Below are 23,399 nucleotides of genomic sequence, written 5' to 3' on the forward strand. Positions count from 1 at the left end.
AAGTAGTCTATTATACTCTAAAGCATTGTTAGGGGGCAGGAATGAATTGGAATGAAGTTTATCTTTATATTGAAAATAAATGTATAAGCTGATCTTGAAGGTCCAAAAAAAGGTCTCCAAGACATAGTTACTTACAGCTCTTACTTTAATCTTTATAATAAAGTAACAGGATGTCTATGTGTCTAAAGGATCTTGCTAACTGCTGAATCGATCGGGTTCTCCTTAGCTACTCATAGGTTCTGGTAAGATTTATAACAATTTTGGGGGAGGGTACCACCACCCTCCCAAAAGAAATCGCCCAATATAAAAAATTATCTTCCCCTCCCTTTTTTTCAAAATCCAAAATGAAAAAATGGGTTTTTGGATTGAACTCTCCCCTCCTAAAGTGCCCCTAGAGGCCTTTAGGAGAAAAAACCTCTAGTATTTACATAACTCATTTTCTAACTTTTTTGTATTAACATAAACCAAAGGAAAAAGCACTAAAACCTAAAAAAAGGGATAGATGCGAAAAAAGACAATGGAATTAATAAGAGGATAAAAAAGTAGGGGTTGGTGTAAATGTAACACTTAGTTATATGGTTAAATAACCAGGGATCTAAAGGGATAGGACAATGGCCGATAAATTGATACAAACACAGGAAACATTTAAACACTCAACTTAATGAACCAACCAATTAAAATTCAAGAAAAGTCCCCAATGTTGGTTAGCCAACTAATGAGAAAGCGCTATTATAAAACTTTGAGGACTAGTGTAATAAACAGCCTAATGTCCCCTCCCTCCCTGGATAAATGTATTATGCATGAATTGTTAAAGCTTATATGATGCTTAACTAATATGTTCCTATTCAATTTCAAATGTTGCCTATTCATATACAGGGATCTAAAAGGATAAGACAATGGCCTCTAAAGTGATGTACATCCCATGATGATACATAAAAATATAGATTAAAATTAAATTTCAAATGTAGCCTATTCCGATATTTTTTTTGTTGGCTTTGCCCCTCTGGAATTAAAATAAGGGGCAGGGGTTTTAACATTAAAGTAATTTATTGTTTTAACCTACATTATTATTTGAATTTTTTTTGGGGCGGGGGAAAGACAGAGAAAGAGAGAAAGAGAAAGAGAGAGAGAGAGAGAGAGAGAGAGAGAGAGAGAGAGAGAGAGAGAGTGTTAAGAAAGCATAAGAAAACATGAATATGAGAGAGAGAGAGAGTGTCAAAGGCTATAGATTAATTTTGATTAATTCTGATTTTTTGTTTTTTCAATTTTTTTCAAATCTACAAGAATATGCATGTCTTAAAAAATTAAACATATTTAGGCTATCAAAAAGCAAAAAATATTCTTTTTTACCACTAAATCGCAAATTTTTTAAATCATTAAATTTTAAGCTTATTTTGCATGGAAACAAATTTTTTCAGTTATTTTTTCTCAACAATGGATCTTAAATGATTATTAATAAAAACTTTTGTGAAAATGCTATTAAACAAAACTTCAAATAAAGGAAATAATTGCCATTTTCGAAAAAAAGTTGCCAATATCTTGTTAGAAGGGACTTTAATTCTTACTACTTACAACTTAGTGGACTATCAAAACACCAAAATCAGATTCCGGAGTAATCGAACCCAAACATATTAAGGGATATACATCCCTTATATCTCAAAAAACCAAAATCAGATTCCGTAGGAATCGCATATGACTCGTATATATATATATAAGGATTCTCTGTATCCTTTCTCAAGAATAAAAATTCAGATTCCGTAGGAATCGAAACCATTGTCACCCTACTCTTTGTTCACCTAGGTACTTACCTAGGTTTTTTCATTCTTATCGTTTCTTATTTTCGTTTTATTTATATTTTCGTTTATTTGTTTCCCCGTTTGGATTCCGGGGTTGGACCGCCGTTGTCGGGATATTTACCGTTGCCCTGAAATTATTAGTGTGAAATAATCCTTATACAAGGACAGAATTTCACACTAAAATCAAATAATTTGTTATACAGGAACCAGTCAAGACAGGGTTGCCAAGGGATCACAACGGGAATAGCGACTTCTCACGTAGGCTTCGGTTCCCTAATTGTTCCGAACTTACGCTTGGAGGAGTTGCAACCAATAGTAGGAGGATGTCTGAATCACGCAGCAAGATATCGTATTTATTTATTGTTAAGATTTGTATTTGCACATATAACATTGTATCGGCTTGGCAAGCGTCAAAGTACACCAGTGGCTCCACAACCCTTAAAGGGTTATGCCAACTATCTGGTACAATGTTGCATGGAATTTTTCTTGTAAAATGATATTTATATCCTATATGAACTTGGCTTGGTAACAAGGTGGAGATGAAGTTCGGCCAATTCCATGCTAGGTACCTAAATAACTGTTATTATGCAATTCGTTATACTATTTTCTGTCCAAACTTGAAACCAATAGAACCTAACCAGAAGACCCAAACCAATCAAAGCATAGTAACCTTTAAATTGCCATATATCAAATAAAAAATATGTTGTACCTATGAGGAAAATAAATCTTATCTTATAAATCTTATCCAGGGATAAGGGATGGGAAACGTAAGAAAATATTATTCCAGGCCTATTTTCCAACTAGGCCTAAAAAACTAGTTTCGGGATGACGCAGTAGTTAGATTTGAAAACTATGAACAATGATGAAATAGCTATTATATGAATGCAAAGAAAAAAAGTATAGAATAGAATTCAGGTAGTTGATTTCACCAATCATAAAATATAATAAAAACTTTCCAAAGAACCAATATGTTAGTGGCTTTAAGTAGAATCCTGCTATTACTTCGCCAACCCCCCCCCCATTTAAAAAAAAAAGTTTTTTTTGAGATGGTTAAATCTGATTTATTTTCAAACATTTTAAGGGGGGATCTTTATTTAGAAATAAACACCGCTTTAGCCCCCCAGCTTTAATAAATAAATTAAGAAGATTTGAATAAGTACATGGGTAACATTCTATCAACTAATTGTTCCATAGCATACATATAAATTAAGAATTTTAAAAAAAATTTATTTTACGTTAAATATTAACAGAAAAGTTCAATTAAGTGTGCAATAATTTTTACCAAAATTAATGAAATTTTTTTTTTAACAAAACACAGTACACTTTTATTTACATATTGAACTAGTTTTGTATTTGTAATCATTTAGGTGGGTTATCAATTCCACATTAAATGTAACTTTTAAATTGTCTAAAGACAATGAGTTTTTCACATTGTTCTAAAGTATAAAATGTTGAATCCTACTCAGTCTTCAAAAACGATCTCTCAATTTATGTTTTGCTTTATGGACATTTATTAATGTGTAGATTTAATAATAAGTTGATGTGATTGAACGTCATATATATTGTTGTCCTTCTGATAGCAGAAACTTTCCATTGTTGTCTTTCTAATAGCAGAAATTTATGTTTGCTTGAATTAATTTAGCCAATAATGAACTGGGGGACGCGTTTGTTATTAATAATTGGTTAATGCTAAAAGCAAGTTTCAGGCTATTGGATATTAGCCTACAGCCAATAATGAACTGGCGAAAATGAGTTGATTTTATAGGCAAAAAAGAAAAGTTGCCCCATCACTTTAAAAAGGAGGCTGAGACCTAATTTTCGGTCAGGTTTCCCATCCCTTATCCCTGATCTTATCTTATCTAATCTTAAACTATTAGAAAAGTATCACTTTAAGGTGAAATTTTGAGGGTCAACTTTTTTTCTTTGAAAATTCGCAGTGGGTATTTACCCTAGAGCTGAATAATATTTTTCTGATTCTAAAGGTATATATGAACCCATATTTTTTATGCCTGTGTGAGAATATATTTTACTTCAAAGTTTTGATTAAAATGAGTTTTAAAAAATAGATTTTTTCAATAATTACTCAACAGAATTTAAAAAGTAAGGTGTCAAATTAAAGATCTTACTATTTTTGTTCATACTGGCAATTGTCTTCTTTTATTTTGTTGCATTTTAGTACCTTAAAACTTCAAAAATAAGAGGTCCACAAAAAAAACATTTATTACTGACTAAAAACACCGACTAGCTATTCTAAATAAAAAGCAGAAAAGTTAAGACACCCTCTTTACAATTGTTATCATATTAAACATTCATATTCACTATACACTCTCAAAACTACAAGATAATAGTTACAGAAAAGCTTTACATTTAAAAGAAAACCTTTTTTTTAGAAGATTTTTTTTTTATATTTGAATATTTTTATTATAATTTAATTAGAAAATATTGTGTAAATATTACCCAGGGATGAGGGAGGACAATTTATAATAGTAATTTTCTGTATGAAGGTAAGACACCTTCATACAGAAAATTCCATAGAAAAAAGATATTCATTAAGCAAAATTTGATTATATTTTTTATGGATCTTATACAAAATAGCCTTGTACAAAATAGGCTTGATCTAATAGTTTCTAGTACAAAATATCCTCGACTGTTAATAATGATTGGGGCAACCCTCCTATGTATGTATGTATAGTTTATTTGTTATAAAGCTATATTGTACAAGTCTATTTTGTATGAGGCTATTTTATACGTGGCTATTTTGTATAAGAATCTTTTTGTATATACCCCTAGTTCCTCCACTAACTAAGTTTACATACAAAATATAATTTTGACAATTTTGAATTCCAAACAATGATTAAATATACAACAAAGATATTAATAAACAAGTCAAGACTGTAAGGGAAGGTACAGATTCCAACACCCAGCTAGTACTTTGTTAGCTCAGTTTTTAACATTGTAGGATTGATATATAACTGGTTGGTCAAACTTCAATGATAATATTAATAAATGTTATTTATAACAAAGCCATTAGATGTGGTAATCATACTTTGTTTAGTACTTATTTACTAATTATAAACAACAATTATTCACTAATATTTATTTATTAGTGAAGTGTTAATAATTAGTTGCTTCCACAATATCTCATACGACACTTTGGTGCGTTTTCAAGATAATAAACATAGTATGAACCACAATTAGTGACTTTACCTTCATTTGATCTCCAACAATCATCACCATTACCATTATCACCATTACCATATGCTTTAACAAAGCAAATCTTGATATCCACACTATCACCAGGTTTATCTGGTAATGTGGAATTTGACCAACCAGTCCCATCTGTCCCACAATGATATTTACCTGGAGGTGACTGAGATAACTTTGTACCAGCTGGGTGTTGGAACCTGTACCATCCTGCTCCCTTCCACCTGGGACTAATTGTAGCCCATCCTTTAGGATATAACTTAGTGTTAGTAAAATCACAATATCCTTCAGCTGTAAAAAAAGAAACAAATTTATATGTTCCAATTCTTCGGTCATCTTCATCTAATGAAAGGTAGTTGTCACACTCCGTTCTTCCTAAATATAAATAATATTAAATGTATTTTTTTTATATATTTGTCTATATATTTATCTTTGATTTAACTATTTCATCTATTTATGTATAACCGCTTTTTAATATTTAGAAAATTTAATTGGTTTTAGTCCATTTGTGTAGCTGTAATTCAATTCAATATATTCATTTATCTATCCATTTATCAATCTATCTATATCTATATATGTATCTATCTATCTATGTATCTATATATGTATCTATGTATCTATGTATCTATCTATCTATCTATCTATCTATCTATCTATCTATCTATCTATCTATATATCTATCTATCTATCTATCTATCTATCTATCTATCTATCTATCTATCTATCTATCTATCTATCTATCTATCTATCTATCTATCTATCTATCTATCTATCTATCTATCTATCTATCTATCTATCTATCTATCTATCTATCTATCTATCTATCTATCTATCTATCTATCTATCTATCTATCTATCTATCTATCTATCTATCTATCTATCTATCTATCTATCTATCTATCTAAGTATCTATCTATCTATCCATATATCTATCTCTCCATCTTTCTATCTATCTATCTATAAATATATCTAATTTAAGTTTTTAATTATATCCTTTTCCTCATTAAGTATAGCCTTTAACAATTTAACAATTCAGACATTTAATGCACAATACAAAAATGTGCACGCCACTAAATATAACTATAAACAAAAATTAAAATATTTTCTTTACCTTTCCTTTCTTTTTTTTTTTGTTTAATATCAAAATATATATGTCTCCTAACCCCATCGGTGAAAGACTCAAAATACACTGATTGTCGGATGGGTAAAGCAGTTTTTTGAAACAGGCTATCTGAGATTATTACAGATTATGATAAACAATTTATGCTAAGTCATGGGTTTTTAAAAGGTTTGTGTAACAAGAATCAAACTTTTAATTGAAGAAAACTCTGCATTTTTAAAGCATGTCTATACTTCAGAGGATATCTCATAAAATACTAATTGTAGAAACAAGAATGACAACATCCATAAGTACTAAAGCTCAAAAATTATGGATGGTTATCTGAAAAAAAAATAACTTTATTGCAGTTTTATAAAAAACACGAAACTAAAAAATCACAAAACTTTGTACAATTTATAATGTGAAAATCAAGGAATCGATCTAGCACCTTAGCAAATTAGCAAATCTTAATGAAACTTTGTGGGGATAAGTAAATTAATTACAAACTTATTTAATCCTTAACAATATCAGCCGTCTATCTCAGATAGAAGTAAAGAAAATCATGAAAACTTAAAAATAAAAGGGATGAAAAGTAAATAAACAATGACTAACTCTATTAACTGCAACCAGCTGGAAAAATGGCAGCAGATTATCTTGAAATTTAAATGTTTGTAAATGTTAAGTTTAAATTATAAAGTTAGGGTCAATGAAAATTGAATAAACCTAAATGTTTAATGTTCATGTTATGTAAATCTAAGGACTTATGGTGAAAAATCGCTGTCTGATTTGATATATTGCAATTTACAAGTACTAAATACTATAAAGCTGGTTAACTGAGAAAATTCAATGCATTATCAAATTATGCACCTTTTTTACTTTTTGAGGTTTTTAATGTTTTTGTTGGTAAATAATGGTGCCAAGGTGGTAAAATTAAGTTCAATCTTATAGAAGTTCAACTTTTTTTTATTTTGTGTCATGATATCTCTAACAATTTGCAGAGAACGAAATTTGGAGGGCTGTTTGTTTATGCCTTCCTCCCACCTAGAAAAGGTTATATACATTATGAGAAAGGATAAGATTTTAAAAACATGCAACATGTTAAATATTATTCATATGAATTTTAAATTCTAGATGTTCATTTTGAAACCTTTAAAATCCACATGTATGTAATTACTTTTCTCGTATTCATTCGAATCCGGTGGATAGGAACCGGTTCTCATCCATACGAAAAAACTATGTCTAGCATCGTATTATATACAGTTTTCTACGAATATAGAAATGTACAATCATAAGATTAGAATCTTATAATTGTACATTCTATATCCACGGAAAGCCATTTATAATACGATGCAAGAAATAACTATTCTCGTATTCCTTCGAATCCGGTGGATAGGAACCGGTTCTCATCCATACGAAAAAACCCTTTCTAGCATCGTATTATATCCAGTTTTAATCTTATAATTGTACACTCTATATCCGCGGAAAGCCGATTATAATACGATACGAGAAATAACTATTCTGTATTTTGTGCATGTTCACAAATATATATTAATATTTACTCACTAAGTTTAACTTGCATTTCTGTGACAGTCTTCTCAAGATCCTAATAATATCAATGAAAATTATGATTCAAGAATTTTTTTGAACATTTTTATATAAGGTTGAGGGAGGTTTCAAATTAGTAATAAAATATTTTGCAAAATGTATTTTTAATAATATATTTATTTTCTAAGTTTTCGATTATGTGATTTTAAAAAAAACAGAGCTCGATCTTAAAATGTGTAGCCATTGCCATGGCTGTAGCCACAGGTACAGCCACTAACCTAATAGGGATCTTTAAATGGAATTTTTAATTTTAAAAATAATTTAAGTTCATAATTATAAAATTATAATTATAAATGAATTAAATTTTTAATTAAAATACTTTAAATCATAATCTTTTAAAATCCATGTTTTATTGGCAGCACTGACAGTGGCGACGGCTATGGCTACAGCTACGACTACGGCCACAACTACAGCCACAACTATGGCCACAACTACAGCTACAGCAACGACTATACATTTAAAGATCCAGCTCAGGGATGTAAAAAAATAAAAGGAACTTTCTACTTATTGTTACTTTTACCATATAAGTTTTTTACCTGATGTTTCTTTTCCAAATTCTTCACAAGCTCCTTGTTCATGTTTAACTCAAGCTTAATACAATAAATCAATATATAATGAGTTGCCTAAACTTTGGAGAGGGGATAAAGGGTGTTTAACCCCATCAAACTTTGAAACACCTTGTTCTACCCTCTTATATTTTTCTGAATACAATAGATTTTCTCCCTTAACCTCTGAAACCCCTTATTTTACGTCTCTTAAAATAAAACGCTTTGAAGTCCCTGATGTGTTTTGTATAATGTATTGTATATTTCATATGCAATCATGATAAATCACTATTATTGAAACTTTTATGAAAAATAAAACAACTATAACAAAATAAACTTCATTTTGGGAATTTGCAATACCTAATATAAATATTTCATGAAATTATTTTAAATGATTAGTTTTTAAAATACAGATACATGGATACTATATGCAAAAAAAGATTTTTCTCGTTAAAATATCAATTTAACTCAGAACCTTTTAAGCAAACAGCTTAAAGATTGAAAGGTGTCAGTATAAATGCTATTCCTGACACTATAATTCCAAAAACTTTACCTGGTGTTTAGTACTGATGTTATCCATTTCTTTTTTTAAGTTGTCTATCTCAATCTAATAAACGAAAAACACAAATAGTATTATCTGTAATTGCAATCATTTGAGTTTACTTAAAATGATGTAATAATTGATTATGTTATTTTCAGTTATTTGTTTAAAAAGAATATTTTGTGATAAGGACAGATACCTCTCCATCTCTTATTTATAAAATAATTTGGAAAAATTTCTTCATGTTTGCCTATACTTGTAGTGACCTAATCCTGCTGGGCTTCACTTACCCAATCTTACCTAACTTAACTTAGCTTAAGGCAACAATTAACACCAGAAAAACTAAGCTCTCATCAGAATACATTAGCTAATCCTAATTACCTTGTTCTTATCAATAACCTCTTTTGATCTGTTGAGTTCCATCTAAATAGATATTGTTATCAGAATATATATATATACTTGCAGCTAAGCCCCCAGAGACCTCTATGGGCACTTTCAGATTTTAAAGAAAAAGTTTTTAAAAAATTTGTGGGGGATATTTTTTTGGGGGGGAGGGGTGATTTTTTCTAGGGGTGATTTATCTTGGGAGGTCCTCCCCCAAAAAAACTTTCAAGTTACCTATGAAAGCTACCCTGTTAGGGGTAACCCAATGGGTTCAGCGGTTAGCGAGATCCTTCAGTACAAACAAACAGACAGACAGACAAACATCCTTTTACTTTATTACAAGGATTGTGTAAAATTGTATAATTTTAGCTGATAAAGTTTTAAAGTTATCAAGAAAAGATATGAAATATTATCAAGTTTTGTGTTTAAAAAAAACTTATTATATCAAATAGAAAGGATGTCTATCTTTCTATTTTTTTTATATAAAAGTGTAAATGATTTAGTGATACCTGCATTTTTAGCTGATTTTTACACAGGACACCAAAACTTGTTAGATGACTGTGACTGAAATAAATGGACATTATGAAAAAATGCAAACAGAGGGAAATGAGGTATTCAATTCCAACCCCCCCCCCTCTTCAAATATGAGCCATGATTTTAAAAAATTCTCCACAAAAATTTAAGCCTCAAATTCAATAATCAATTGCACAAAGGATATGCCAACAAAGAAGTGATTGTCTGATTATAATACAATAGTGATGGAAAGTAATAACAGTGCTAATAAGATAAATGACTCACTAGAATGGTGTATCATTGGATATATCCTTGCACCAATGTGGTAATGATAAGTATCTGGTCAAGCAATGGTACTAAAACAATTGGATAATATAAATATGTAGAAATTAAAATAAATCCAAGAATTGGCACCTAGCCTAGCCTAGTCTTTGTGACATGAAAGTTGTAATACTGTTTCTTGGTAGAGTCCTTCCAAATAGCCTAAAACTCTCCCTGGACCAAAACTAAACTCTTTTTAAACTGTGGTACAATGAGACCAGTGTTCTTAAGACCTTAAAAGACATATTTAGACATATAGTACATAAGATTGGATTATATATTTTTTTAAAAATAAAAGAAATATGAAATTTGGAATCTTCCATTTATACCATATATATTACTAGCGGCTTCGCCCCTAGCTGCTAGAGGCTTCGCCCCAAGATGTGATGGGAAGTTCAACACCAACGCATCTTTTTTTGTTTTGTGTGTTATAATCTGCGTAATATTTTTTAATACCCATAAGTGCGACAGCTTTTACTATGTAATAATTATCTAATACCTATATGTGCGACAACTTTTTGAGAGAAAAGTCAATTTTTAACAATTACAATTTTTTTTGGGGGGGGGGGCGGGGGGAAAGGGATTATCAGTTTTTTCATTGGGGCTTTGCCCCAAGGTGTGGTTGGGGTTTTCCCATCCCCCTTACTTGTTTGTTCTTTGAAAAAAGGGAAAACAATTTTTTTTGTTGTAGGGGATTTTTTTTTTTGGGGGGGGGGTGTCTCATCCCCCAACAAAATAGCTTAAAACCACCACAGGACAAGTAGGTATATTCCCTGAAGAGAAGAGCCCATTCAGTTCAGTGGTTACCAAGATCTTAAGCTTTAGACAGACAGACAGACATCATTCTACTTTGTATTATAGATATATATTAACCCATTAGTGAAGAACCGGGTATTAAAACCCGGTTCCACCCGGTTCCAGAAAATGTTAAAATAACCGGTTTCCAGTCTTCAAATTGCATCATTCTCAGTATGAATCCCCCCTCTACTACCCTGGTTTTCATTTCCCCCTGGTGCAGGCAGTTTTGCTTACTTCCGTTTGCCGGTATAGCTCAACAAAATTTGAAAACCACGAAAATTTTGGTGAATTCAAAATACCCCTTCTAACTTTTTTGTTTTTATAGTAAAGTCGCTGATTTTTTTCATGAAATCTAATGTTTATTGACAAGTACATCTATTTGTGAATTCGTTTTATTCAAATTATTATTTTTTATATGATTTTTTTATCGTTTTTTTACGCCCTATTATGACCCGATTCAGCATGGCCATAAATACCCGACAGTTTTAAAACCCTGCTCGGTTTTCGTTTTATTACCCGGTTTTAACTTATCAACCATTAAATATTTTTTATGATTAATTATTCTTGAGCCACCCTAATCAGTATACCCTAGTAATCTCTATATGTGTCCTCCAATATTTTTATTCTCGTTTTCTGATATGTATTACCCAATTTTTATATGTTCTTTTCTTGTAGTGCACTATGTTCCAGCGAGTGACAAAAAATCGTTTTTTACATGTTGGAAAATACACTTTTAAACAATTGTTTAGTAAAATACACAAGATTTTGGAAATAAAGCCGAAAGAATTAGCTCTTTACTATGAAAACTAAGAATTTTATGTGTAATTATACCAGAGGTATGGAATTAAGTCCTTTTCGTCATTGTAAACAACTATTTTTAAGGTCAACTAAACTACATTTCAAATCAGTGTGGACCCTTTATTTTTAAAGCTATTTAAGTATTATATATTTTTGGAATCAGTATGTAATAATTTATACGTTTAGCCTTTAACCCTTAACGGTCGGGGGGGGGGGGGCGTTGAACGCCCCCCCATCCGGTTTTTTCTATCTCATTTTCTGTGTGTGAAAGATAAAGAGCCCAAACTGCTTGACTTTTTAAGTATGGGTATGACACATAACTGAGAGTTGGAATTTTTTGAATATCTCCATCCTGGCGGGCACAGGATGCCAGCAAACCTGGCAGGGTCATCCAGGTAAAGAACAAAAATTTGTTTTTGACTTAAACAAAGCATTTTATCTTACCAAAATACTAAAATATCCTCTAGTAGTACATCCTCATATTAAATACAGGTGTTCAAATCAATTTCAGGTTCCAGGTATGATCCTGCAGGTCCTGATTCTCCAGGTCTCCAGAAACCTTTAAAATGCTCCTGTGGCCGCAAATTTTGGCTTAGAGACTTCAAATTTTAAACTTAAGCTTTTCTTACATGTCTACATAATATATTAAAATTTCATAAAGATCCGCCGCCGTTTTCCCGCCGACCGCCGACTGCGGCGGCTGGCAGCTGCCAAGTACAGCTGCGGCCGCTGAAACTTATGTTTTGATATTTCAATTATAAAATTTAAAAAAAAAATAAACATTTTCTGCAAAAAAAAATTTCTTCTTGTTTTAAAAATAAAAAAATTACAGCCGTTTGACATTTTTAAGTAAAAAAGGACCTAAAAACAAAGGTTGTTAAATAAAAGGGTGAAGGAAGCGGAAATTGACCTTGACTTACTTAAGGTCGGAAATTCACCATAACACAGGGGACTTGCACAAAAAATTTTAGCCCTCTAGCTCTAATAGGAACTGAGATAATGAGGGGGGGCGTTGAACGCCCCCCCCCCCCCCCCGACTGATTAAGGTGCGGCAAGGGGCCCGACTGTTAAGGGTTAAAAGAAGTCAAATCTCCCTTTTTTGTTGTAATTGTAGATGGTTTTCTTAGCATACCTGATTTCTGTAAAATAGACAATTTTCTTTTAATGAAAATTTTACGTTTGGTTCCAGATCTCTTAAGCGCAAAAGAGTGCAAGCAAATCCTCTTACATGAAGATATTAGATGTATGTATAATATCAGAGAACTTTACACTGTGTATGCGAAACTATGCGAAGTTTGTTTTTTTAAGCCCTAAAGATACTAGGTCTATCAAAAAATAACACTTTTTTAAAATGTAAAAGTAATATGTATTTCTTATTATTTAAAACACCTATTTAATTAAACCTAAAGTAAAGAAAAGTTTTAAAATCAAATAAAAGAGTATCCATTGATGTCTAAGCTCTTATCAGAACTATCATACCTTTTTATTAGGGGGGAGGGGGGGGGGGGTTGCTCGATTTATATCAAACTTGGATCCCATTTTAAAAATTAGTATTTGTTTTCCTTGATCAACAAAAAATTCTGATTTTATATTTTAAACATTATCTACTCCCTTTACCCTTTTATTGAGCAACCTTTCACAAAAGGTTCTATCATAATTATTAAAAAAGAAGAGTAGAATTTATATTGATTAAGATAGAAACTGTTTCCTTTAAAGTTAAATGAAAATAAAAATTAAAGTCTTACATATCTATGATCTAAAGGGATAGGACAATGGCCGGTAAATTAATGTACATCCCCAATGCTAATACACAAAATTGCCCTTTCTATAAATTACAATTAGTTGTTGAATCTAAAGGGATAAGACAATGGACGGTAAATTAATGTACACCCCTAATGCTAATACACAAAATTGCCCCTTCTATAAATTACAATTAGTTGTTGAAATGTTTGGACACTCAACTACAAAACCAACCAATCAAATTCAATAAAAGTCCCAAAAGTTGTTATGTCTACAAATAAGAAAACACTATAAAAAAACTTTGTGGATTAGTATAATAAACAGCCCATTGTTCCCTTTCTTCCTGCTTTAATATACACACAGAAAATGAGTAAGAAATTGACTCATCTCTGTAAGTAATTTTTGTATTAGAAATCTCAAAATATAAATTTTAGCAGGAAAACGGCGGCAGATTTTCATGGAATTTTAGTTGGTCGTGTATTGTTGTTAGAATAGCTTAAGTTTGAAATTTGAAGTCTCTAAGTCAAAAATTAAGGTACAAGGAACTAATTAAAGATTTCTGGAAACCTGCAGGATCAGGACCTCCAGGATCATACCTGGAACCAGAAGTTGACTTGAACACCTATATTTCGTATTGGGATGTAGTAATATAGGATATATGAAATGCTAAGTTTAAGTCATAAAAAAATGTTTTTGCCTTTTACCTGTATGATCCTGCCAGGTATCCTGGCATCCTGGAGATATTCAACTTTCAGTTGTGTGTCGTACCCATTTTAAACAAGTCACTCAATTATTGCTCTCTATCTTTCACACACAGAAAATGAGATCGAAAATACCAGAAGGAGGAGGGTTGCCCCCCCCCCCCCCGAGACTGTTAAGGGTTAACAAACATTGTTAATTGGGTTGTGCAATATCTTTTGATATGATTCCCGTCAATGTAGCTCAAAAACAAAGGAAGTTACAGCTTCTGAAATGTGATTATTAGACTATCTTTACACCCCCCCTTAACGCCCCTTGTGTAAAACCCCAATTATAATTATTTTTCATCATTATTTTAAAAGATATATGTATACTTATTGCTATTTAACTAAAATTTCATTAAAATTTTCAAATATACACTCTCTATGATTTTTTTGTCATTTTTCGGGATTTCTGGAATACATTGTAGTGTGTGTGTTTTAAAACTTCAAGAAACGGGTTTTTTTAACCAAAAACGGCGGCACCTATAGCTGAAACACTAAATTGGATATAAATCGCTTCGTATATTACTTGTAGCTCTATAGATTACATAAGGTTGTGTAGTTTTCAATTACAAATCGTAACAAAGTTCTAAAAAGTGTTCATCTCACTTTAGGCGTTCAAAAATTACATTTTTCATTTTTTTGTCGAAAAAACCGGGTTTTTACTTCAAAACCGGGTTTTAATGCCCGGGAAAACCGCCCAAAACGGGTCAAAATGCCTGTTGTGCATTTATGGCTATGCCGAACCGGGTTTTTTAGTGTTTTTTTTTGTGAGAACATTTTTTGAAAGCAATTTTACCCCACTTATAGTTATTAGAATTTCATGATTAATGGCTTATTTTCTTCGTTTTTGAAAACCATTTATAAAACATCAAAAAAATATTTCAGTTTTTATTAAAAAAGTGCAGAAAAAGCAAAAATTCAAAACCTAGGTGTCAACATTTAAAAATAGTTTTAGAGCATTTTTCTTAGGCTCAAATCTTCTACCCTTTGCTAGAATGGCTGTCAAACGCTTCAAAATTGATATAAAGAATTAAAAATTGATACAGATATTTTTGGGGACATGTACTAGAGCATGAAGGGAGTACTGGCCCCCCAAAGTCGACTATTGAAAATCCAATTTTTTTCTTGCAAAGGGTAGAAGATTTTAGCCTAAGAAAAATGCGCTAAAACCATTTTTAGATGTTGACACCCAAGTTTTGAATTTTGGATTTTTCTGTACTTTTTTAATAAAAACTGAAATATTTTTTTGAAGTTCTATAAATGGTTATAAAAAAACAAAGAAAATAAGCCGTTAATCATTAAATTTTGATAACTATAAGTGGGGTAAAATTGCTTTCAAAAAAGTTCTCATAAAAGAAACACACTGTATTATTTAAAATAAGCACAAACAGTTTATTTAACCCATTAGTGCCGAACTTCCCCCCTGTCGTCAGAATCACTTGAAATTTTAAACACAGCTTCCTTAAGGGATTGTAAGACATTTGTATTTTTCGATTTTTTGATTTGTGGCATACCAAAGAAGTTTTTTTTTTGCGTCGTTTCCGACGCATTCAGACTAATCATTTTTCCCATGCGTCTATTATGTACCATATCAGACTAATCATCTTAGGCTTTTACTGTATAATCTATTAGTTGCTTCGCCCTTAACCTCTAGGGTGGGTGGGGAATGTCAGAAAAATAGCATAAAACCATCCCAAGATATTTATAAAGCTTTCCTGATAAGTAAAACCAATTCAGACCCGAAATTTCTATAATCTTTAGCTTCAGACAAAAACCTTACTACTTTATAGTATGGAACACTATACTAGCAGCAACTTCGCCACTAGAGGCATCCAGGGACCCTTGGGTTTTGGGGGAGTCAAACCCCCTCTTTCAATTACAGTTTTTAAAGAAAAATTTAAAAAAAATAATGAGAGGGGTTTATTATTTTCTAGGGGTGATTTCTCCTAGAGCGGTTGTGGTACTCTCCCCAAAAATAGTTATAAACCTTACCAGGTCCTATGAGAAGCTAAAATGTAAAGGATAACCATATCGGTTCAGTGGTTAGTGAGATCCCTTAGTACACACAGACACATGTATGTAGAATGTATTTAGATCCTGTTACTTTATTAAAAGGATACATAACACAGATACTCTACATTCAGTGTCTGTCTGTACGTCCATTCGTCTGTATAAAACAATTCAGAATATAATTATTTGGTACTAGTGGCTACGCCCCTAGAGGCCTTTAGGGGCACTTGGGATGGGGAGAGGTCATTGAATTCTACAACAATATTTTTTATTTTAGATTTAAAAAGAATTAATTTCATTAAGTTCATTCTAATTTTTTCTTTGGAGGGTGGTGGTACTCTCCCCTAAAATATTTATAAACCTTACCAGGTTCTATGAGAAGCTACCATGTAAAGGAGAACCATATCGGTTCAGTGGTTAGTGAGATCCCTTGGTACACAACACACAGACACATGAAGAAAGTATATCCTGTTACTTTATTAAAAGGATACATAACAGATACTCTACAATCAGTGTCTGTCTGTACGTCCATTCGACTGTATGAAACAATTCAGAATATAATTATTTAGTAATAGTGGCTACGCCCCTAGAGGCCTTTAGGAGCACTTGAGATGGGGAGAGGTCATTGAATTCACCAACAATATTTTTTATTTAAAAAGAATTAATTTCATTAAGTTAATTCTATTTTTTCTTGTGTTGGGGGGTCTTTTCCAAGGGGCGATTTCTCTTTGGAGGGAGGAGGTAACCTCCCCAAAAATAGTTGTAAATCTTCCTAGGACCTATGAGAAGCTACAAAGTAAAAAAAGAAGCATATCAGTTAAGCAGATACACAGATAGATACCCTTTCACTTTATTACAATGTTTAGCAAAAAAATATGATTTTGTCGACAATTATATTGAACAATAAATTTATAGTATAGATGTATAAAGAGCTTACTATTTGATTTCTTAAGGCAAAGACCCTAAAGCTCAGCAGACGAAAAATAATTTTGTTAAACTTTGCTTTCTAAATTCAGCTGTTTAATGCTTTCTTCTTCTTTTTGAAAAAGAAAGGGACAATTTTTGTGAAAAATTGTCATTTCTGTCTAAACTTAAGTGAAGTATTTAAAACTGCCACTATCAATTTCTTACAACTAGGCTCCTGACTATGAAATTATATTGATAATCATCTTTTCCGATTTACACTACTGAATTGTTAAACCTAGTTATTTGTGATTAACAAGACATTTATATTAATGATGTGAATGCTTTCTTGCAAATCATAATTATCAAGTTTTTAGTGACATCTAGCGACAAATATAGAACTAATATATTGCAGATGTTCCCAAATTTATTTTTCGCCTGAATTTACGTTGTTTTCAATTATTTTTCCATAAAGGGTTGAACTCTCCCTGAGGTGGTGGCAAATTAACTATGTCCTTTTTTTAAGTAATTGGGTTATGTCAGTTTTATGAGATCAATAGATAATTTTCAAAATATTTTTCAACAAATGAACAGTATTTAAACAATGCAAAAACGAAATTAACTAGGTAAAATGCAGAAATCATTATAGCTAATACATAGACGTCCAAGTAAAGGGGTAAATGGGTGTTTATCCCTTTAGACTTTGAATCCTCTTATCTACACCTCTCAAGTTGTTTTTAAGTACGTTAGATTACTCCCCTTGAACGTATAGAACCCCTAATTTTACCCCAATACAAAGTAAACAGCTTGGGCGTCCTTGCGTTAACATTAGTTTACAATTTGCTCTTGGTTCTTTTGCCAGCACCCGGCTGTATTTACATTTTTGAAAGATTCAGCTGATTTCGAAGACCCAACCAAAAGTCGGTAGAAGGTCTTTGACAAGAGGTGGTTGTTACATATACTATTTATCGCTCTATATATATTACTTTAATTATTGAACAACCCAATACTTGACAACCCCTCAACCCCCCCCCCCCCCAGCCCCTGTTAATGCTTTAAGTTTTATAATAACTTTTTCTTATTTGTTGTCTTACCAACTGTGGGGAATTGTATTTGTAATTTGATTGGTTGGTTTATTAAGTGTCCAAATGTTTCAACCACTAAATGTAATCTACAGAAAGATTTTATGGTATAATATCCCTGAGTAAGTACATCAATTTATCGGCCATTGACTTACTATTTTAGATCCCTAACCAATACATTTCTTAGTTGTAGCGTAGTTGTTAATTATTTGGATGCAATTATATATATACAGACGGACGGATGTACAGACAGACCATAATTGTAGAGTATTTGCGCTATTTTTATGAATATATTAACAGCTAGGCTGCAATAAAAATTACGGAAGTATAAACATATTTACAGTCTTTAATTGGCTGTAATTTTGGATATATAGACAGACATACATACATTCCATAGTTGTAAGGTAGCTATTATTTATTTGGATGCAATTATGGAAATACAGACAGGTGGACGTACAGACAGACCCTAGTTGTAGATTATCTGCGCTACTATTTTTATATCCTTAAAATAAAGTAACAGGTTATTGTATGTCTTTGTGTGTGAACCAAAGGACCTTGCTAACCACTGAACCTATATGGTGCTCCGTTACATGGTAGCTTCTACTAGGTCCTGGTAAGGTTTATAACTATTTTGAAGGAGGGTACCACCACCATCCCTTAAGAGAAATCATCCCTAGAAAATAAAAAAAAATAAAAATTAAAAAAAAAACTTTTTCTTTAAAAAATTGTAATTGAAAGAGGGGATTTGATTCCCCCTGCAATCTAAGGGGCCCTAGACGCCTCTAGGGGCGTGGCCACTGCTTGTATTGAATTCCATACTATAAAGTAGTAAGGTTTTTTGGCTCAAGCCAAAGATTACAGAAAATGAAGGTCTGAATTGGTTTTACTTATCAGGGAAGCTTTATAAATACCTTGGGATGGTTTTAAGCTATTTTCCTGACATCCCCCACACATCCTAGAGGTAGATTCGACTGTATGAAACAATTCAGAATATAATTATTTAGTAATAGTGGCTACGCCCCTAGAGGCCTTTAGGAGCACTTGAGATGGGGAGAGGTCATTGAATTCACCAACAATATTTTTTATTTAAAAAGAATTAATTTCATTAAGTTAATTCTATTTTTTCTTGTGTTGGGGGGTCTTTTCCAAGGGGCGATTTCTCTTTGGAGGGAGGAGGTAACCTCCCCAAAAATAGTTGTAAATCTTCCTAGGACCTATGAGAAGCTACAAAGTAAAAAAAGAAGCATATCAGTTAAGCAGATACACAGATAGATACCCTTTCACTTTATTACAATGTTTAGCAAAAAAATATGATTTTGTCGACAATTATATTGAACAATAAATTTATAGTATAGATGTATAAAGAGCTTACTATTTGATTTCTTAAGGCAAAGACCCTAAAGCTCAGCAGACGAAAAATAATTTTGTTAAACTTTGCTTTCTAAATTCAGCTGTTTAATGCTTTCTTCTTCTTTTTGAAAAAGAAAGGGACAATTTTTGTGAAAAATTGTCATTTCTGTCTAAACTTAAGTGAAGTATTTAAAACTGCCACTATCAATTTCTTACAACTAGGCTTCTGACTATGAAATTATATTGATAATCATCTTTTCCGATTTACACTACTGAATTGTTAAACCTAGTTATTTGTGATTAACAAGACATTTATATTAATGATGTGAATGCTTTCTTGCAAATCATAATTATCAAGTTTTTAGTGACATCTAGCGACAAATATAGAACTAATATATTGCAGATGTTCCCAAATTTATTTTTCGCCTGAATTTACGTTGTTTTCAATTATTTTTCCATAAAGGGTTGAACTCTCCCTGAGGTGGTGGCAAATTAACTATGTCCTTTTTTTAAGTAATTGGGTTATGTCAGTTTTATGAGATCAATAGATAATTTTCAAAATATTTTTCAACAAATGAACAGTATTTAAACAATGCAAAAACGAAATTAACTAGGTAAAATGCAGAAATCATTATAGCTAATACATAGACGTCCAAGTAAAGGGGTAAATGGGTGTTTATCCCTTTAGACTTTGAATCCTCTTATCTACACCTCTCAAGTTGTTTTTAAGTACGTTAGATTACTCCCCTTGAACGTATAGAACCCCTAATTTTACCCCAATACAAAGTAAACAGCTTGGGCGTCCTTGCGTTAACATTAGTTTACAATTTGCTCTTGGTTCTTTTGCCAGCACCCGGCTGTATTTACATTTTTGAAAGATTCAGCTGATTTCGAAGACCCAACCAAAAGTCGGTAGAAGGTCTTTGACAAGAGGTGGTTGTTACATATACTATTTATCGCTCTATATATATTACTTTAATTATTGAACAACCCAATACTTGACAACCCCTCAACCCCCCCCCCCAGCCCCTGTTAATGCTTTAAGTTTTATAATAACTTTTTCTTATTTGTTGTCTTACCAACTGTGGGGAATTGTATTTGTAATTTGATTGGTTGGTTTATTAAGTGTCCAAATGTTTCAACCACTAAATGTAATCTACAGAAAGATTTTATGGTATAATATCCCTGAGTAAGTACATCAATTTATCGGCCATTGACTTACTATTTTAGATCCCTAACCAATACATTTCTTAGTTGTAGCGTAGTTGTTAATTATTTGGATGCAATTATATATATACAGACGGACGGATGTACAGACAGACCATAATTGTAGAGTATTTGCGCTATTTTTATGAATATATTAACAGCTAGGCTGCAATAAAAATTACGGAAGTATAAACATATTTACAGTCTTTAATTGGCTGTAATTTTGGATATATAGACAGACATACATACATTCCATAGTTGTAAGGTAGCTATTATTTATTTGGATGCAATTATGGAAATACAGACAGGTGGACGTACAGACAGACCCTAGTTGTAGATTATCTGCGCTACTATTTTTATATCCTTAAAATAAAGTAACAGGTTATTGTATGTCTTTGTGTGTGAACCAAAGGACCTTGCTAACCACTGAACCTATATGGTGCTCCGTTACATGGTAGCTTCTACTAGGTCCTGGTAAGGTTTATAACTATTTTGAAGGAGGGTACCACCACCATCCCTTAAGAGAAATCATCCCTAGAAAATAAAAAAAAATAAAAATTAAAAAAAAACTTTTTCTTTAAAAAATTGTAATTGAAAGAGGGGATTTGATTCCCCCTGCAATCTAAGGGGCCCTAGACGCCTCTAGGGGCGTGGCCACTGCTTGTATTGAATTCCATACTATAAAGTAGTAAGGTTTTTTGGCTCAAGCCAAAGATTACAGAAAATGAAGGTCTGAATTGGTTTTACTTATCAGGGAAGCTTTATAAATACCTTGGGATGGTTTTAAGCTATTTTCCTGACATCCCCCACACATCGTAGCAACTAGTAGATTATAGGAGATTATACAGTAAAATCCTAAAATGATTAGTCCTATAAGGTCAAAAAGGACGCAATGGCTAAAATGATTAGTCCGAATGCGTCAAATACGACGCACAACAATTTATCAAAAAAAAGTATGTAAACTAACTAAAATCAAAGAAAACTTAGCAGAAACTAAAAATATATAACAAATGCTATAATTAATTATAAATAAGTATGTTTTAATTCTTTAAAAGAAAAAAGTTAGGCCTGGTGTGGAAATTTTTTCCTATTTTTTCCACTTCTGCCATGAAAATATGATTTCATCTGGTCATCGAATGAAGTGAGAGGCCAAGCAATGTAGAGGACAAAACTTGAAGCTCTATTCAGTTATTTACAAACATTTAAAAAGGACAGCATAAAAAAATAGAGTGATAGTATAGATTTGAATTTGTGCGTCGTTTAAGACCCTATTGTCATTAATGGGTTAACAAAAGTTTTTTTTTTTTTTTTTAATCAGTAGGTATCTATAATACAAAGTAGTACAATGTCTGTCTGTCTGTCTGAAGCTTAAGATCTCAGTAACCACTGAACTGATCGGGCTCTACTCTTCAGGGAATATACCTACAGGTCATGTGATGGCTTTAATCTATTTTCTTGGGGGATGGGACACCCCAAACGGCCAACCCCCCCCAAAATGAAAATACCCACCCACCAAAAAAAAATTTTCTTTTAAAACTAAAATTAAAAAAGGGGGGTCGACCACACCCCCCCCCCCCAAAAAAAAAAAATCTCCCCACCCCCAAAAATATTTTTTTTCATTTTTCTTTTTAAATATGAATAACAAAAAAATATGTTAATCAAACCTTTTGGGGCAAATCCCCTAGAGGCTAGGGGCGAAGCCGCTAGTATAATATAATGTGTATTAGTTATAGTAAAATTAGTGTTAAAGTTAATGTTTTATTTTTACCTGACATGCAATTTCATTCTCTGGTAAATCAATATCTGGCATGAAGTGGAAAAGGCTGCATTCAAAGGAATCATACTAAAATAAATATTGTTTTAAATTTGCCGCATTTTATGATATTCATAGATTTTTACCAATTCAATTAACAGAATCATTTTTATAAGTGCTTAGACGATGACAGAAAATTTTAAAATAGAAAAAGTGGCTAGTTCTTCTTGTAAGTAGGTTAGGTGGGTCATGTGCATGAAGGAAATAAAGTTGTGGGTTTCATCTTATTTTCACAGTAGCTTTTGAAAGCTTATTTTGGGTTGCTGCCCTGTAGGGTTAAATAGGAAAGCTACTGTGAAAATATGGTGAAACCCGCAACTTCTTTTCTTTTACTTGATCTGTTTGGGTTATCAAGGGTTTCCCCCCAAACTGACTAAAGTGCAGAAAAGGTCTGACTTTTAAGGGTTAAGGAAATTCATAAAGGCAAGTTTAAACAAAAATATTATCTCAAATTTACCATAAATGTATAAGCTATACACTTTACATTTTCCACACAATGTAGAAAGCACTCTTCATTGGATTGGGTGTTAATAACTGGTGGACCATTCTGTGGTGGCAGGTGGAGATAGGTCTTGTTTACCATCTCTGGAAAACATTCCCCATACCCATGCACCATGTAAACATTTACAAGAATGAGAACAAATATTTTCATACTTTGGCAAATTTCAAAATCTGAAATTAAATGTTATAGATATATAGTCTAATATTTAAACCCTAATTATTCATATTTCCATAATTTTATAAAAAAAATACCTCTCTTTGTCCTAATTAAGGAGGGGAGTCACCATCCTTATGAATAGTTAAAAGCCTTTTGAGTTAGTCTTCTATTTTTTAAAACTAAATTAATGGGGTTGGGATATTTTATATTTTTTTACAAAGATAATCAATGTGTAATAATACAAAAACACAAACTTATTCTTAAATAACAGGATGTCTGTTGGTGTATTT

At 31.9% G+C, this 23,399-nt stretch overlaps 1 protein-coding gene across 1 annotated transcript; it reads right to left on the reverse strand.

The window, feature by feature from the left end:
* Positions 1 to 3,696: 3,696 nt before the first annotated feature.
* On the reverse strand, positions 3,697 to 23,119 carry LOC145324019 (uncharacterized). The gene is made up of 9 exons (XM_080166653.1): positions 22,909 to 23,119; positions 22,407 to 22,481; positions 9,973 to 10,043; positions 9,684 to 9,738; positions 9,172 to 9,213; positions 8,803 to 8,856; positions 8,241 to 8,294; positions 7,663 to 7,702; positions 3,697 to 5,375 (listed from the first exon to the last, which is right to left on the reverse strand). Exons 1-9 carry the CDS (start codon positions 23,101 to 23,103, stop codon positions 4,918 to 4,920), a joined length of 1,044 nt encoding a protein of 347 aa, XP_080022779.1. The 5' UTR covers positions 23,104 to 23,119; the 3' UTR covers positions 3,697 to 4,917.
* Between the last annotated feature and the right edge of the window lie 280 nt (positions 23,120 to 23,399).

The sequence above is a fragment of the Acartia tonsa genome, chromosome 7, assembly GCF_053477335.1.
Source record: "Acartia tonsa isolate MP-2025a chromosome 7, ASM5347733v1, whole genome shotgun sequence".
In the NCBI taxonomy this organism is placed as follows: domain Eukaryota; kingdom Metazoa; phylum Arthropoda; class Copepoda; order Calanoida; family Acartiidae; genus Acartia; species Acartia tonsa.

Excerpts from the sequence above, each read along its gene's own strand:
- LOC145324019 (XM_080166653.1), bottom strand. The coding sequence starts at position 23,103 with ATGAAAATATTTGTTCTCATTCTTGTAAATGTTTACATGGTGCATGGG. Across the intron at positions 9,739-9,972 it reads TCCAATGATACACCATTCTA|TCACAGTCATCTAACAAGTT; the intron begins GTGAGTCATTTA and ends CATTTATTTCAG. Across the intron at positions 9,214-9,683 it reads AAAATCAGCTAAAAATGCAG|ATGGAACTCAACAGATCAAA; the intron begins GTATCACTAAAT and ends ATATCTATTTAG.